At 50.7% G+C, this 16,505-nt stretch overlaps 1 protein-coding gene across 1 annotated transcript; it reads left to right on the plus strand.

The window, feature by feature from the left end:
* Positions 1-7,273: 7,273 nt before the first annotated feature.
* LRRC10B (leucine rich repeat containing 10B) lies at positions 7,274-14,886 on the plus strand. The gene has a single exon (XM_054026607.1). It carries the CDS (start codon positions 7,800-7,802, stop codon positions 8,688-8,690), a length of 891 nt encoding a protein of 296 aa, XP_053882582.1. The 5' UTR covers positions 7,274-7,799; the 3' UTR covers positions 8,691-14,886.
* The last annotated feature ends 1,619 nt before the right edge of the window (positions 14,887-16,505 follow it).

Consider the following 16,505-nt stretch of genomic DNA (forward strand, 5'->3'; position numbering starts at 1 on the left):
TCCCTTAAGCCTCTGGTGATGTGGGACCCCAACCTGACTACAGCAGGTCTGGCAGCAGAGCCAGATAGCTGGACCTCTCTGCCCTTATGATGATCATGATAGTAGAAGGGCAGAAGCATTATCCCCATTTTACAAATAGGAAAAATGAGACGGACAGGCAAAGTGACTTGCCCAAAATCATCCAGCAGGCCAGTGGCAGAGCTGGGAATAGAACAGAGGTCTCCTGAGTTCCAGTTCAATGCCCTGTCCACTACCTTTGCCTGTATAGCACAGAATCACACTGTTTTTTAAATTTTTGCTGTCCTATCACATCTAATGTCCTGTCCCTTATAACTCATATCTCTGCCTTAGCCTAACTGCCTGTTGGATTTCTCGTTCCTATTGCGCATCTATCTATGGGATTATATTTCTCCAGCTAGATTAGCTGCACTTTCCCAAGATGGGTCTCCCTGTGCTGCTTGCATTTGTGTTTGAGTGCACAGCAGTTCTGGATCTGACGCTGTGTGTGTGTGTGTGCCTGCCTGCGTGAATCCCATGCCCATGTGCATGTTTGTGTGTATGCCTGTACATGGCAGGTGATCCCAGAGAATGATGATGCACTAGGTAATGGACCATTGTTTCATGTCTGTTCAGAGCACCAGCAATGCCCTAGCACAGGGGAAGGCAAACTCCGGCCCATCAAGGCTTTCAATCTGGCTCACAGGATTGCCAACCCCATGGTGCAGCAGGGCTAAGGCAGGCTCCCTGCCTGCCCTGGCCTTGCGCCACTCCCGGAAGCAGCCGGCACCACATCCCTGCAGCCCCTGGGGGAGAGGCGGGGCAGAGGGCTCTGTGTGCTGCCCTTGCCTGCAAGCACCACCCCCACAGCTCCCATTGGCCAGGAACGGGGAACTGCGGCCAATGGGAGCTTCGGGGGTGGTACCCACAGGTGAGGGTAGTGTGCGATGGAGCCGCCTTCCCCACCCCCAGGAGCCATTGCCAGATATACTGGCCACTTCCAGGAGCGGTGCAGGGCCAGGGCAGGCAGGGAGCCTGCCTTAGCCCTGCTGCACACCACTGCCACCCCTGAGCCGCTCAAGGTAAGCGGCACCGGGCCGGAGCCCACACCCTGAACCCCTCCTGCACCCCAACCCCCTGCCCTGAGCCACCTGCATTCTGCACCCCAACCCCCTGCTCTGAGCCCCCTGCTGCACCCCACCTGCACCCCAACCCCCTGCCCTGAGCCCCCTCCTGCACCCTGCTTCTCTCCTGCGCCCTACCCCCTTGCTCTGAGCCCCTTCCTGCACCCCGTATCCCCCCCACATCCCAACCCCCTGCCTTAGCCCTACATTCATGGCCCTACATACAATTTCCGCACCCAGATGTGGCCCTCGGGACAAAAAGTTTGCCCACCCCTGCCCTAGCATGAAGTGAGCATATGGGTGTGGAGCTGAAACGTATGCTGGTTGTTGATTTCATCTCAGAAGACAGACAGGGCTGTACATAGCTCTGAAAAAAAAATTCCCTGTTACCTTTACAACCATCTGGAGTGAGACTCATTCAGAGCAAGCGTTACTCATGACAACGGATATATAAAGGACTGAGGAGGAGTTAGTACCAAAATAACTAGCCTGGGGACACAGCCACAGAGTGACTGGGGATAAGGGGAGAGCTGGCAAGGACTGAACCATGGTACACTGTTCAGGGGGTGTATGAAGGAGTCTGACCAGCTGATGGCTCACCCCGGTAGTCAGTCACAGTCATTGCCTGGAGTAAGGGCCTGCTCCAATTCCCCTTGAAGTCAATAGATAACTGTCCATTTCCATGTGGTTGGATCAGGGCCTGAGAGCAGCGTCCACCACAGCACAGGTTCAGGAGGTGTGTCCCCATTGTGGCTGTGTGCATACACGTACGTGTGTGTTTATGACAGGCCCTCGTACTGGCCTGCGTCTGATTCAGTGTTTGCGCGTGCTAGCCCTGTGCTGTGCACGAGTGCTGCTTGATATAAGCTTGCTAGTGAGAACAGGGTTAACTCCCGCCCCACACATGCCCATGGGTTCACGTGAGCAGGCCTGGCAGAAGAAGGTGCATGATTGCAGCTACAGTTCTAGCCTGCGCTTGGGTTTGTGTAATGAATCCTGCAGAGGGGTGTTAGTGCACAGGCCGCTAGCTGATGAGGCTGCTCTTTCTCCTTTGGCATCCTTTGCTGTGTTTAAAATGAAAATTGATCACAGCTTGAGACAATCAGGGTCTGAGTTACAGAGGCGCTTAGTGCCCCCAAGGAAAGCAATGGGACTTGGTGCACAAAAGGAAGGGTGGGCTTGGAGCTGAGGCACTGGAAGACCTGGGTTCAGTACCTGGCTCTGCCCCAGATGTGTGGGACCTTAGACAAGTCACTGCATTTCTCTGGGCCTCATTTCCCCATGTGTAAAATGGGGATAACAATCCTTCCTTTGTCTGTGTAGACTAGGCACTCTTCAGGGGAGGGGCTGTCTCTCACTGTGTGTCTGTGCAATACCTGGCACAAGGGGCCCTGATCTCAACCAGGACTGGGACTGTCTCTCACAGTGCGTCTGTGCAGCACCTGGCACTATGGGACCTGATCTTGGTCAGTGCCTCTAGGTGCTGCTGTAACACAAATAATAATAGCAGAGCTCAGAGCCTGTGGAAATCAGCCCCTCGGGAACTCAGGTGGGGCACCCAAAATTAATCAATGGTTCTGAGATTCTGGGGCTCCCAGTTTTGTTACAGGTTGTTTAGTGTCTGTGCACTGTGAGTAACACCGACTGCTCCTGGGCACTTCTTGTACAGCAGCAGTTCTTGCCTCCCAGTCAGTCCGTGTGTGACAGAGTAACACCCGGGCAGACACACTCTTGGGCTGGACAAACAGGCTGCGGCTGTTTGTTCTGGGTGATGCAGCATTAACAGGGTGGGGCAGAATGTTGGGCTGACCCGGGGGAAAAGGGAAGTGAGAGGCTGACCTGACCTAGGGCGATGTGGGGGTGGGAAGTAAAGGGGATAAGGGCAGTCCGCCCCAGGCTTGTGACAGGGGGTTGAGTGTCTGCCTCACTGATCCCCCACCCTGAAGAGTGAATTCTCAGCTCTTAAGTGTTCTCCAGTGCTAGTGGTGGGAATGGACCTCAGACTATCTAGTTTAGCTAATCAAAAATATTCTAATCACATTCTTATCCCACGGTCAGCACTGAGGTATTGTGCAATGAGACGTGAGGGGCTTGGCGTCTCAGCCCCCACTACCAGAACATGGGACGCTGGGTTGCCCCATCTGTAGTTGCAGCACAGGAACAAACCGGACCACATTACACTCTCTCCTAACTTGGGCAAAACCCCCATTGATTTGGGTCCTTACTTAGTACAGGCTCCGTCTTTAGTCTGGCAAACTCCTGTTGACATTGGTTGGAATTTTGCCTGAGTAAGGTACAGTACCCCACATGCAATCTATGGGAGATTGTCATTGGGACAGCTGCCACTGGAGGGCTGTCTGAGTATAATTTTTCCCAGGGAAGGTCTTTTGGATGACACGGCTGATTTGAAGAGGGAACTAAGGCAGGAGAGTGGCTGAGTACAAAACACCTGGAGGGATGTGTAAGAGGCAATAAGAAATACACAACTGCTGATTGATAACTATAGTTCAATGCATCTTTTGTCTTGGTGGGATGAGATGGGGCAAAAATGAGGGTAGGGGATGGGATCTCTGGTACCAGATCAGGGGTCTTGGTTCTGCCCATGATCCTTTTCTGTGACAGCAGGGTCTCCACCTGGTACTTCAGAGCCTGGGGTTGTTAAGCTATTTCTCTAACCTGGGAATGAGGCAGGGTGTATTGAGAGTGGTGTTAATGGATCTGGAGAAGGTGTCTGTGTTCTTCTGGAGAAGGGTGAGAGCTCACTGCCAGCCACAGGGAGAAGGATAGAAAAAGGAGAGGAGAGAAGATAAGCTCTCAAACTGAACCAAAGTAACTAGACTGTGCTGAGGAAGAGAAATTATGGCTTTTTTATGGAGGAGAGGAGACTTAGGAATGTCAAAAGATGAGGAGCTGCAATAGTTTCCATGAACAGAACCTGGATACAGGAGAGGAGCCAGGACTTGATAATTTAAAACTCACTGAATATGAGTGAAACAACTAGTGGACAATGTTTGGGAACATTACTGTAAGAAGAGTAGGTACTTGGGGTGGAACAGAATTGAGGGTGGCAAGGAATGAGCTGAGGGAAGGGCCAGATGCACAGCTGGTGTACATCTGCATAAATCCATTGACTATGTCCATTCCCACCAGCCGAGGAGCAAGACCGTCATCTCCAGCAGGGCCACCAGCTCTAGGGATAGGTACTGACGCATACCTTTGCTGTATTCTCAGAATGCAGTGGACAAAAGGGTCAGTGCAGGGCAGTCAAAACCCAGTATCTCAAAAGGGATAAGCATGACTGAGTCTCTGAAAGAAACCACGCTGGGTGACGTGGTAGTTTATGGACTGTCCCTTAACATGCACATGCATGCATGTTTGTGTGTGCATGGATGCTTGGTGTGTGTAAGCCTTCGGATACCACAGTGGTGGCATGGTATATGAATCTACACAGAATAGAATAGAAATGCATGCATGTTTGTATATGTTTGCTGTATGAATTTAGGCACATGTGGTTGTGTGCGAATGTGCATGAGTTTTCTGTCTGTGTATGTATGTATGTTTGGGCATGTAGGTGAATTAAATATTTGTGTATGGCATAGCTTGTGCGTGGGTGTAAAGTCAGTGTGTGTTTGTTTGCATGTAATTTGAATATGTATGTGTTCTTTACATGTGTATATTTGTGCACAAATACTGTATATATGTGCATGTTTGCTCTGTGTACTTAGGGACACAGGTGAATGTGTGAATGCAGATATGTATAGGCATGTAGGTGATTTCAGTATTTGTGTATGGCATAGACTGAAAATTCAGTGCGTTTTGTGTTTGCATGTAATTTTAATGTGGTATGTTTGTTCTTTATGTGGGCATATTTGTGGACAAATACCATACATGTATGTGTGCTTGTGTGCATATGCCCAGGTGCATGGAGGTGAGTTCATTTGGCGTACAGATCTGCATGTACATGAGGTCAGCATGTTTGTGTATGTGCCTCTTGATTTTGTTGTAGGACACAGGAGCTCATGTATGTGGGCATGTGGATCTCTTGTGGGCTGCATTAAATGGGAGGAAGGGGATACTGAAAAGATACAGGATAAACCACGTATGAGAGAATTTTGTTTTCAATGTGATTTGGTTGAAAATGAATGAGATTAAATGAGAAGGGGGGGGGGGGAGAATAAAGGCAGCTGCTGTGACCTCTGGTAACCTCTGGGCTAATTGGCTTCACTCTGTTGGGAGATCAATAAACTCTTGTCAGCACAATTCCCATTCCAGCCTCTCACAGGAGCTCACAACAAACCTACCAGGCCTCTGGGTAACAAACAGAAATACCCCACCCCCAACCAAGAGCTGGGACTGGGACACAGGCCTGATCCTTCTTTGGTATCAAGACATTCCTACAGGGAGGGGGACAAACAGGGTTTATTATTTATTAAATTGTCACTGCCAGCCATGTGCTCACAAGATACAGCTATACAAGATACAGCTATGAAGACAGTTCCACCCCTGAGGCTAAAGTGCCACAGGATTAATTGATAAAGGAATAACTCTCCTGATCAAAGGAACTTCCAGGGTACCAGCCCAATCCAAGCCATGCAAACTGCCTGCCTAATCCAAGCCATAAAAGCTGCTTGGCTTGGGAGAGCCTGCCTATCTAAATGCCAACCTAATCCAAACCATGTGAGCTGCCTGAGTTCCAACCAACTCAAGGCTGGTTGAGTGTATGAGAGATGGTTGGGGTCTTGTGGGAGGACCTTTATTGGGTTTGTAAGGAAGAATGATTTTGTGCATGCCCAGAAAAGCTGGTTGGGTGTATGCTGGAGGTTGGGGGGTGGATTAGGTGGAAGGAGAAGACAGGACTGGTGTGGTGCTGTGTGTATGTGTTGGTTGAGGGCATGGAGGATAAGGATTGATGGGTCCTGTTTTGTACACCCGGCTGCGTGAGCAGGAATTGTTAGTGTGGTTTGAGGTGTATCCAGGGGGTTGCCATATGAAGGAGAAAGGACTGGTCGGAGAATTCTAGGAGACTGAAATCCCATGAGATTGAATGCCATTAATAGGCTGATGACCCTCAGCTCTACATCTCCAGTGCAGGGGATGTCACTGATGTGTCTGAAGGAACCTGGACAAAAGGAAGCTGGCTTCTGTTAAACCCAGGGAAGAGGGTACCCCAGGTAATGTTAGTAGGAAAAGGAAAACTTTCTGAGGCAGTGGTATTTGCAGTGGCACTTGCCAAGCAGTCAAGGCAGTGACAAGTCTTGGGGTGCTCATCGCTACTCCTGGATACGCAGACAACAAGAGTAGCCGGTGATATCTTCTTCCTGCTCTGACTAACCAGAAGACGCTCTGTTGCGCAGGGGTGTGTGTCTGTGAGGGAGTTGTAGAAAGGTGTGCTCATGGGATGTAGCAGAAGTAGGTTTGTTGGTGGTGGTATGCAGGGAGACCTACAGTGGGTGTAGTGGGGGGGAGTTTATCAGCGTAGCTAGGAGGGGAGTTGTGTGGTGGCTGCAGGAGGGAAGGGGAGTTCCTTAGTGGAGCTGGGGGTTGCGGGGTGGCTGTAGCTGGGGTGGGGGGCGGCTCTTGCTGGGGAGGGGGTTGTGTGGTGGGTGTAGGAAGGCAGGGAGTCTGTGTAGCTGAGCTGGGGTTCTGCAGCGAGTGTAGCGTGGGAAGGGGTTGTGTGGTGGGTGTAGCTGTAGTGTGGGGGTTGTGTGGAGGATAGGGAGGCTCTCAATGGAGCTGGGCTGGGGTTGTGCAATGGGTGTAGCAGGGGAAGGGGTGTGGTGGGTGAGCCTGGGGCTATAGCTCTGGGGTGTCTATGCCCTGTGTAGCCTAGACCGTAGTGGGGACACGGGTCCTGGGGGGTGGGGCCCGAGTGTAGCCAAGGCTGTACGGGGGGGGGGGGGAGGAAAGGGCGGGGCGAGGCCCGCGTCAGGTGCGAGCTAGCGCGCGCTGGGTACAGCCAGGGCCGCAGCAGTCGGCCTCGGGAGTGGGCGTGTCATAGGGGCGGGGCCTGGGGGACAGCCCGCCCCCGCCGGCCCGAGCGGCTCCGCCATAGGCGGGCTGTCCCGCGTGGGGGTTGCCATGGAGACGAGTCGCTAGGCGCCGGGTGTGTGGGAGCCGAGCTCAGACCGAGCCGGGAGCCCCGGAGCGAGAGGCCGGGAGGCACCGGGGGCCGCGCAGCGCCAGGGCCGGCACCACGCGGGGGGGAGGCCGATCCCGGGTAGGGGCAGGGTGCTAGCCCCGGGAGGGCGATCCAGGGGGCCCCGGCCCGGCCCTGGCAGGGGGATCCCGGGGCTCTGGTCCTGGTCCCGGGAGGCTGATCCGGGACACCGACTCCGTAGCAGGCAGGCTGTTGGGGAGCCCTGGTCCCGGCCCTGGCAGGAAGAGGCAAGGGGGCACCAGCACTGGCACGGGGCACCCAAGGGGGGCACGTGTCCTATTCCCGGGAGGGTGATCCAGAGGGCACCAGTCCCAGCCCTGGCCGGAGGGGTGCAAGGGGGCACCAGTCCCAGCTCCGGGAGGCTGGTCAGTCCCAACCCTGGCAGGGGAGACCCGGGGGGGGGACACTGGTCTTAGTCCCAGGAGGCTAATCCAGGAGGCACCAGGTTAGCTGGTTGTCATGTTCTCTGTGGGCTGCCCCGCTGGAGGCGGTGGCTCTTGTTCTCCCAGCAGCCCTTGGCCATGAGAATGGGCAGCGCAGGGTCCTCAGGCAGGGAGGAGCGGCTGCCATCGGGTGCGGAGGAGCAGCTGAGTGGTGGGGATCAGACACTGGAGCTGACCGGGCGGCACCTGAAGCGGCTGCCAGGCCCAGTGTGTGCCCTGGGCAGCCTGCAGAAGCTCTACATCAGTGGCACTGGGTTGCGGGAGCTGCCCGAGGAGATCGACGGACTGCGGGAACTGCGCATCCTGGCACTGGACTTCAACAAGCTGGAGGAGGTGCCTGAGGCATTATGCCGCCTGCCCCGTCTCACCCGCCTCTACTTGGGCAGCAACCGCCTCTTTGGCCTCCCTGCAGAATTTGCCCAGCTCCAGACTCTGCGCTGCTTGTGGATTGAGAACAACTACCTGTACCATTTTCCTCGGGCCTTGCTCCAGATGCCTGCACTGCAGTCCTTGCAGATGGGTGACAATCGACTCCGAGCACTGCCGGGCAGCCTGCCGCGTATGACTGGCCTCCGGGGACTCTGGCTTTATGGGAATCGCTTTGAGGAGTTCCCACAGCCCCTGCTCCGCATGTCCCAGCTCCATATCCTTGACCTGGACCGCAACAAGATCATCGACTTCCCAGACCTGGCCCACCTGAAGGGGTTACGGCTCTTTTCCTATGACCATAATCCAGTTAAAGCACCACCCTGTGTGGCTGACACTGTCACCCTTGTGGGCGATGGGGCCCAGGAGCTGATGGAGGCCAGGGAGGAACGTCTCCAGAGCCTGCGGGAGCAGGAGGAGCAGGATGAACAGGAGGAGAATGGCTCAGAAGCCATGCAGGGCATCCTGAGGAATGACTCCTCTCTGCTAGAGGATGCTGAAGGCAGTTTCTCTGCCCTGGAATGCTCCCCAGAAGAAACATGAGAATGGGCACTACAACAACATGGTTGCTGCTCAGAAAATCTGGTGGACACTGGTGGGCTGGTAGATCCGCTTCTGCGCTGCAAGGGGTGAGAGTTTGCATGGACCATCTCTGGCCATGGGTAGCCACAGTCTCCCAACTAGAATCATGGGTAACTACCAGTCCAGGGAGTCATTATCTTCTTGCATGAGACAGGAAAACCATGAATCAAAAGGGTTGCTGTTTCCTTGCTGGGACCACAGACAGCAAAGCGGAGCATCATCTATCTGCAGGAGTGCTGGGCAATCACTGCACCCCTGAGGCATCCTGCATAGCCACAGGATGTGGGGGTTGGCAGGGTTGAAACCACAATGCTGTTGTGTTGGATAATCCCATTGGACCAGCTCTGTGGGAGGATGGTCCCTGTTTGAGATGGGCATTGATAAGAGCTGGCCTTCTCAGAACAGCCAGCCTGTGGTGGAAGCCTGGAATTGAAAAGACTTTAATGTGACAATCTGTGGCTGTTTGGTTAGGTATCTATGAGTGATCCCTGCTCCTAGCCAACCGGCCCATTGCCACGGGACTCAGATGCAAGACAGGAAAAAGCCATGCTGTTTGGTTTGGTGGGTTTTTTTAATTCCCTTGGACTCCACGCCCTGGAGGGCTACAGGGTTCGAGTATGAACAGAAAAGCTTCTCACATCCTAGAGATTCCTATTCTGCTACTGGAATTAGACTCAGAGAGAAACGTCTCCCAAGCTGCTCCTTCCAGCTGTCAGCTTTGAAAAGGAAGCTGATAGGAAAGCCTTGTTTGTGCACAGTGCTCGCTCTCTGGCCTGGAAAGGGTTTTTGCCTCCGCTCTTTGTATGGTGGGAAAAGGAGCCCCGTGTGCTGCTTTGCAGGCTGCCTGGACTTTCCATTCCCTTAAATGGGCACAGAAGCAAAAGCTGGTATGAACTGGGCCACCAGGACTGTGTGCGTCCGGGGCAGTGGGGTGGCAGCAGCAGGACTCTCTCCAACTCTCCCTTTCCTCCTGGGGGTGGCAGGCTCATTCTCATTCCCCCACGGGCTAGATTTGTACCAAATCTAAGCAATAAAAAGTAGAAAACTGAGAAAATCTGGTAGTGAGAGAAAGAGGCTCCCAGGCTGATTCTCAGGGAGGCTGCTGCCAGGATGGTTTATTTGGAAAGAGTATGTAAACAGACTAATATGGCCTGGGGAAAGGGAACTGGGTTCTCAAGCATCTGTGTTATTTTTAACATTTTGGGGAATCCTGTTTCCTCTTTCTGCCCGTTTCTGAACTGTACTGTCTTCTCTGCACTCTTCCTCACTCTACTCCATCCCTCCCCCTGCCGCTATCATCTGTGACTCCCTCTGCAGTGTTACTCCTCCCTCACTTGGAGCTAGGTCCATTCTCCTTCCCTCCTTTCCATACCTCTCTCTGAGCTCCCCTCCTCTCCTCCCCTCCACACTTCCCTGGGCTGTGTTCACCCTCAGCCCAGCTTCAATCTCAGTAACTTTATTGGCATGGCAAAGTATACCAGTATTGCCAAAGTTAATACACTTTGTCAAATCTCTGTGCCTTGGTCAGGAGTAACTGGGTTTTATACCATGTGGCCACTATGATCTATTGTGAATTTGCTGGCTGGGGGCCAGGTAGCATTAAGACATTTCCACTGTCTTTTTTCTTTCACTCAAAGTTATGTCATTTTTCTTCTTTGCTTTGCCGCAAAGAGTCTTGCTATTTCTGATCACTTGGAAAAGTCTCCTCTTCTTCTTTTGGATCTCATGCAGCAGAATAAAAAGTGCCTGTCAGTTTCAATCTCTCCTGTCACCGTGGGGTACAAAATTGCCCATCCCTGGGTTTCTAGTGGAAAGTGTCCTGGTTTTCGTTTTTGCTTTGGGATCACTGCTTCAATACTTGGTGAGAGCACAGCTCTGTTTTACACATTGCCCTGTAGATAGGGGGTCTGCTAGTGTGAAGAGAGCTAGAGCAATCTAGCTGCTTGTGTTGGTGATGTTCTCTAATCCCAGTAGCTAACATACTTTTCTTTTTTGGGGCTTCATGCAGTGTCTGGAAGAAGGTGGGAAGATGCTGCCTGTGTAAGAGTGGAGGGTGATTTTAGCAGTGCTTATGTCCCTTCCAGTGCAGCCTGTGTGCCAATTGCTGTACTCCCCACTCCCCACCCATAAAGATCTAGCAGTAGTTTTATCCGTGGGTTGAAGGTAGCCAGAGGATTTTAAAGGTCTGTAGCACATCCGGTAGCCCTTCCTGCTGCATGACTGTGAGGCCAAGGTGTGGCTTGTTCAGATGGGTTCTGCGGGTGTCTGCACAGTAACATTTTAATTTGCTTTGGGGCTTTAAGCCTGTGATTTTTGGTCTTTTCTAGGCTGATCTGACGGGGCCTGTGTGCTGCTGTAGCAGGTGTCTCTATAGCAGGTTCAGATGCCTTGGGTGGCGATTAATCTGCCCAGTACTGATAACAGGAAGAGTATGACTCGTGTCTCTCAGAACTGCTCGGTCCCTCTCTGCGTCATTTTTGCTCCGGGGGATGAATTGGTCTGTGTGACTAGGGGAGGCCCAAACTGCATGATCTTGGTCCCGTCTGCACCTGAAAACCACGTTCTCCCTCTCTGTTGTTCTGTCTGAGCCATTGGGTATCTCTTTCTGAGTAGTGCTCCCTCTGTCTCTATTTCAGCGGTGTCCTCTCTCTCGGCCATGTCCTCTCTCGCTTGCTCACTCCCATCTCATTTGAAAAGCCCTTGTGGCACCTGAGGATGTGCCATCCCAGCTGCGTACCCTTGGTCATGAGTAGAGAGGCTGAAAGATCAGGCCAGGGAGCAGACACGGGTGGTGAGAGAGGCTGACTCAAGCTGCTGTTGGAAAAATGGATTCTAATTGTGCTATCGAAATGAGGGCGGGTGGAGGGGAAGACAATAACTCCTGACAGTTACAGCCCTTAGTGCTTCTCTGGCCCTTGTATTTCAAAGGACTGTACTGATCTGAGCTCCAGAGTTCTCCTGCCCCCATGTGTTAGGGGTGTATTGCCTGTTATCCCCATAGCACTCCGCAGTGATCTCCTCTCTAAGCCCACTGCTGCTGCCTGCCCTGGCTAGCTTGGTGCACTGGGGCATGCCTGCCTGAGGCTTAGCGCACACATGGGTTTATTAAGCTGGGTACACTGAAGCTAAACTGCTGCCTGGGAAGGGCCTTTTATTGCTGATTGTCCAGACTCCGATGAAATTGGTGGTGGGGATTCCTGTACCTCTTAGAGGTGTTTTGTTTACCGAGATCAGGAATGTTGCTTGACTGGAGTAGTTAATTCATTTCCCCTCTTCCTCCTGGTTTGAGTCATTTCTCTGCTCTCCTTCTCTTGATCAGCTTCAAGTGGTTTTATTAGGCTTCTTAAGGGAACAATTTCAAATGATTTCCTTTGCCGTTTCTTATAGTAACATCTGGAGTCAGCAAGAGGCTGTCAGGTTAGGGGAGGGGATTGAGACGTGAGTTACCTTCCTCCCCCTCTGCCAGAGGGGGACATTGGACTGGCGACAGTTGCTGAGTCAGCCCAGGAATCTGGTGTATGTGTGGCAAGAATGCAGGTACCCACAGGAACATTGCTTGTGCTAAAGGCTGACTGGCCCTGATTATAAATAAATTAATGGAGATATCCTATGTCCTAGAACTGGAAGGGACCTTGAAAGGTCATTGAGTCCAGCCCCCTGCCTTCACAAGCAGGACCAAGTACTGATTTTGCCCCAGATCCCTAAGTGGCCCCCTCAAGGATTGAACTCACAACCCTGGGTTTAGCAGACCAATGCTCAAACCACTGAGCTATCCCTCCCCCCCAAAAGCACCTAGAACACCCACTAACAACTATTGTCATCACCTTCTTTTCAGGGGGGAAATCCACCCCACTCCATCCCCCAGCTCTGGAGTATGCAGTACTCTGGCCAGCAGTTAAGAATCTATTGCTTGATGTGACCCCCATTACAATCTCCTGTGCTGTTCAGTGATCTTGCAGAGCCAGGAAGTCTGACTGAGCATGAAGTCTAAATCCTACTGCCCATTTGTGAAGGTGGAGTGAATTTCTACTGTCCTGCTCCAGCTGATCAGAGCAGTGAGTCTATCCCATCTGGTATTTCACCTCCTTGAGGCATCAGAGCAGATCAGTGATCAGCTGGGCCAATATCCCTCCTCCTTGTTATAGTATAATAGACCTGTGGTCTGTCTATTCTGGTATCCTGCCTCTGGCAGTAGCCAGTATGCTCCCCTGCATGATACATCTAATTGTGCAATACCATAGCAAGGCAGTAGGGGCGATAATGTTTCCTGATCCCAGACGGGGATCAGCTTTCACTGAAGCATAAGAACCTGTGGATCTCACTGAACTCTTTTCCCCCATAACATCCTGCAGCAGTGAGTTTCACAAGTTACTTGTTGGAACAGTCCAAAGACTGTTTCTGTGGAACAGTCCAAAGACTTCAGACCAAAGGTTTACATTTTTTATTTTAAAAACAGTCAGAGTTGCAAGACGTTTTAACTAGAGCTGGTCAAAAAATGTTCAGATGAGACAGTTTTCTCAAAACTTTCTGCGGGAGCATAGGGATTTTGACAAAATGTTGTTAAGAAATAAAAGTGGAATTGAAGTGTTTTGTCAAAGTGAAGGTCAAAGTGGAATGTTTTGACCTTATTGAAATGGAACATTTTGATTTTTCATTTTGAAATGACTTTATTTAGAAATTTATTTTGTATTATATCATTAACATATAAACTCTTTCAAAAGTCAAAATCTGAACGAAATGTTTTGTTTGACCTGCAACTAAATTTTTTTGAAAATTTCATTTCATGGGAAATTTCACATTGTTTTGTTTTCATGTTGGTGTGGCGCAAAACCAAATTTTGAAATGTTGGAATTTCCTGCAGAATAAAAAGGCGGCGTTTCAACCAGCTTTAATTGTAACCAATAAGACTGCAGTATGCAAATGAACTAAAGTCAAGTGCACTGAGTGATACTGAATGTTTGTGAGTTGTGAAGTTCCAGAATTGTGTTGAGATCTGGGAGGCCTCTGTCTAGGGTTTTATCCAGGGTTGGCTTTGTTGCCTATGCATCAGGTGTGACACAGCTATGCTGCCCGGTATCATAAGTTCACATTCCAGCTGGGTTGACTTAGCCTTTTTTCTGAGAGAGAGAAACTGAGCACCAGCCATTAATTGGAGTGGTCCGGTTTGCTCTGTATGGACATTAAGATTAAGATTTTTCCCCTGCTCTCTGGTGTTCTAGCACAGTGGTTCTCAACCAGGGGTACATGTAGCCCCTGGGCGTATGCAGAGGTCTTCTGAGGGTACATCAGCTTATCTAGATATTTGCCTAGTTTTATAATAGGCTACATAAAAAGCATTAGCAAAGTCAGTGCAAACTAAAATTTCATACGTCTTGTTTATACTGCTCTATATACTATACACTGAAATGTAAGAACAATATTTATATTCCAATTGATTTTATAATTATATGGTAAAAATGAGAAAGTAAGCAATTTTTCAGTAATATGTGCTGTGACACTTTTGTATCTTTTTGTTTGATTTTGTAAGCAAGTAGTGTGAGGTGAAACTTGGGGGTATGCAAGACATTCCCATTCCTGAAAGGGGTGCAGTCACTGTTCTAGAGTGTGCTGTTTCCTGGCTGCATCCCACCTTTCACCCCAAAGGTGGGCTCTATTCAGAGGTGCTATCTGAATGGTTTATAGCAGGGGAATTTTTTGGTCAAGGTATAGTCAAGGTCTGGACTCCAGAGAAACATTTTTCACACCTCAATAACAATAATGATAATAAGTAAATAAAAAGATTTCATGGTCCGTTCGAAAGCCTCTGGCAGTCTGGATTTGGCTTACGGTCTTGTCTATTGACTACCCGGTTCATAGAGTCTGAAGTGCTTTGGGATTGAAGACGCTATAGTAATACAAGATAGTGGCATTCACACCTCTATGTACGAATGGGACAACCTGCATGTATAGAGAGTGGCATGTATGCACATCACTGCTTTCTACTGAATAAAATCAGAAATGTTTTTCTGTATGTCAGAGGCACTCTACTGCTGATAGCTAAAGAAGATTCCCTTTTAGCTCAAGGAGCAGGCGTCTATGCTTTTTGAAGCAGGAGATCTGAGTTCTATCCCCACTATCGCTTGGAAGGTCTGATTTGGCCCCAGTGTGCAACATAATGACAAGCACAAAGGTCGTAGATGGCCACATTTTTGTTGCAGTCCCATAGAAAGGCATTTGGATGCTGAAATAACAGTTTCCCCTCCTTCTTGCCCTGCTTTTTTGTTGGGGCCATTACTTCTGCTGCTCCCCAGCTCTTCTGCCTGGCTGCCCCATGCTACCCCGTTGAGTCTGACTTCCCCAGACTCCCTCCATCTGTCTGCCTGCGCTGTGCTTCCCTTGTGGCATTAGACTGCCTATTTTTCACTCCCTTGGAGGGCATTAGCTGGAGGGAGTCGAGAGAGAGTCCACAAAAGGAATGGGATCCAATCTGGGAGGCTGGTTTCAGGCACAACAATTGCATCTGCACAGGGGTTGGGATTGGGCCTGCATTCCAGGAGAGCATTTGCAGGTCTGGTCATGAGCTGATCTGATGCTGCAGGAATCCAAGTGAGACTTCACAGCCCTAGCACTGTATGCAAATAGCTTTGGCATGTGTGCATCTTTGGGTCACAGTATAGAGCATAAGATTTGTATGTATATAAGCGGCATATTCTCCAATATCCAGCGTGCACTGCTTTGTGTCTTGTTTTAATCACAGTTGTTAGGAGCATGCTTCTGTTTCCATCTGCTCCTGCTGACTGCAAACATAAGGCAGCCTTGGAGAGAGGAAGTCTCACTTTAGAAGGGCATGATTCTGAAAGGTTCAGGGTAAACACAACTAGCAGGTTCACTGCAAAAGGGATTAGCACATTTTGTTACCTCTCCCTTCAGAGAACCCTTCTCAGATGTACAATGTCTGCTGGAAGAGAAATACGAATCAGTCGCATTGACTCTGGCAAGTGCAGGAGCGCTGACAGCTTTTTTGCCGCCCTAGGTGGCGGAAGGTCCCGCCCCCGAAATACCGCTGATGACTGGGGCGGCCGTAGATCCGGCCGCCGCGGTTGCCGACCCTCAAATGTTAGCGCGGTTGCCTAATGGGTTGCGGCCGGCCCTGGGCAAGTGGTTTCGTATGACCATTCTGCTCTTTACACTGAAACAAGCCAAGCATACGCAAGACCTGATCCTCAGAAGGTATCAGTTGGCCTAGTTCCATTGATTTCAATGGAACTACACCAATTTACCCCAGCTGAGGTTCTGGCTCGCAACTGGATTCTATTCCTTCTGCACTGATACCATCAGCAGAATTGTGTACTCAGGGTCTGTCTGCACTGCAGTCAGGGGTGTGATTGCAGCATGTATAGACATACCCAAGCTAGCTTTGATGGAGCTGGATCAAAGCTAGCTTGAGTAACGATAGCAGTGAATCTGCGGCAGAATGGAGGGCAGCTGCTTGAGTGTGTCCCCAGGGTCCTGGGCAGGTGGGCCTAGCCCAGGCAGATGCCTGTGTTGCTGTAGCTTTACTGTTCTTGTAACTGGAGCTAGATCAAAGCTCACTCAGGTCTGTCCTCACATGCTACAGTCACATCTCCTGATTGCAGCCTAGCCATGCCTTAGTTCCAGTCATTTACACATGTGCAACCCCATTAAAGGCGAAGAGGTTTCACCAGTTTTGCTGAGGACATAATCTGAAGATAGGGGGCTGCAGAGATGTCAAGAAAGGTCCAAGTTGGTCTGCAGAAACTCTCTAGCTGGTGATGA

Source organism: Malaclemys terrapin, chromosome 4 (assembly GCF_027887155.1).
Source record: "Malaclemys terrapin pileata isolate rMalTer1 chromosome 4, rMalTer1.hap1, whole genome shotgun sequence".
Classification (NCBI taxonomy): domain Eukaryota; kingdom Metazoa; phylum Chordata; order Testudines; family Emydidae; genus Malaclemys; species Malaclemys terrapin.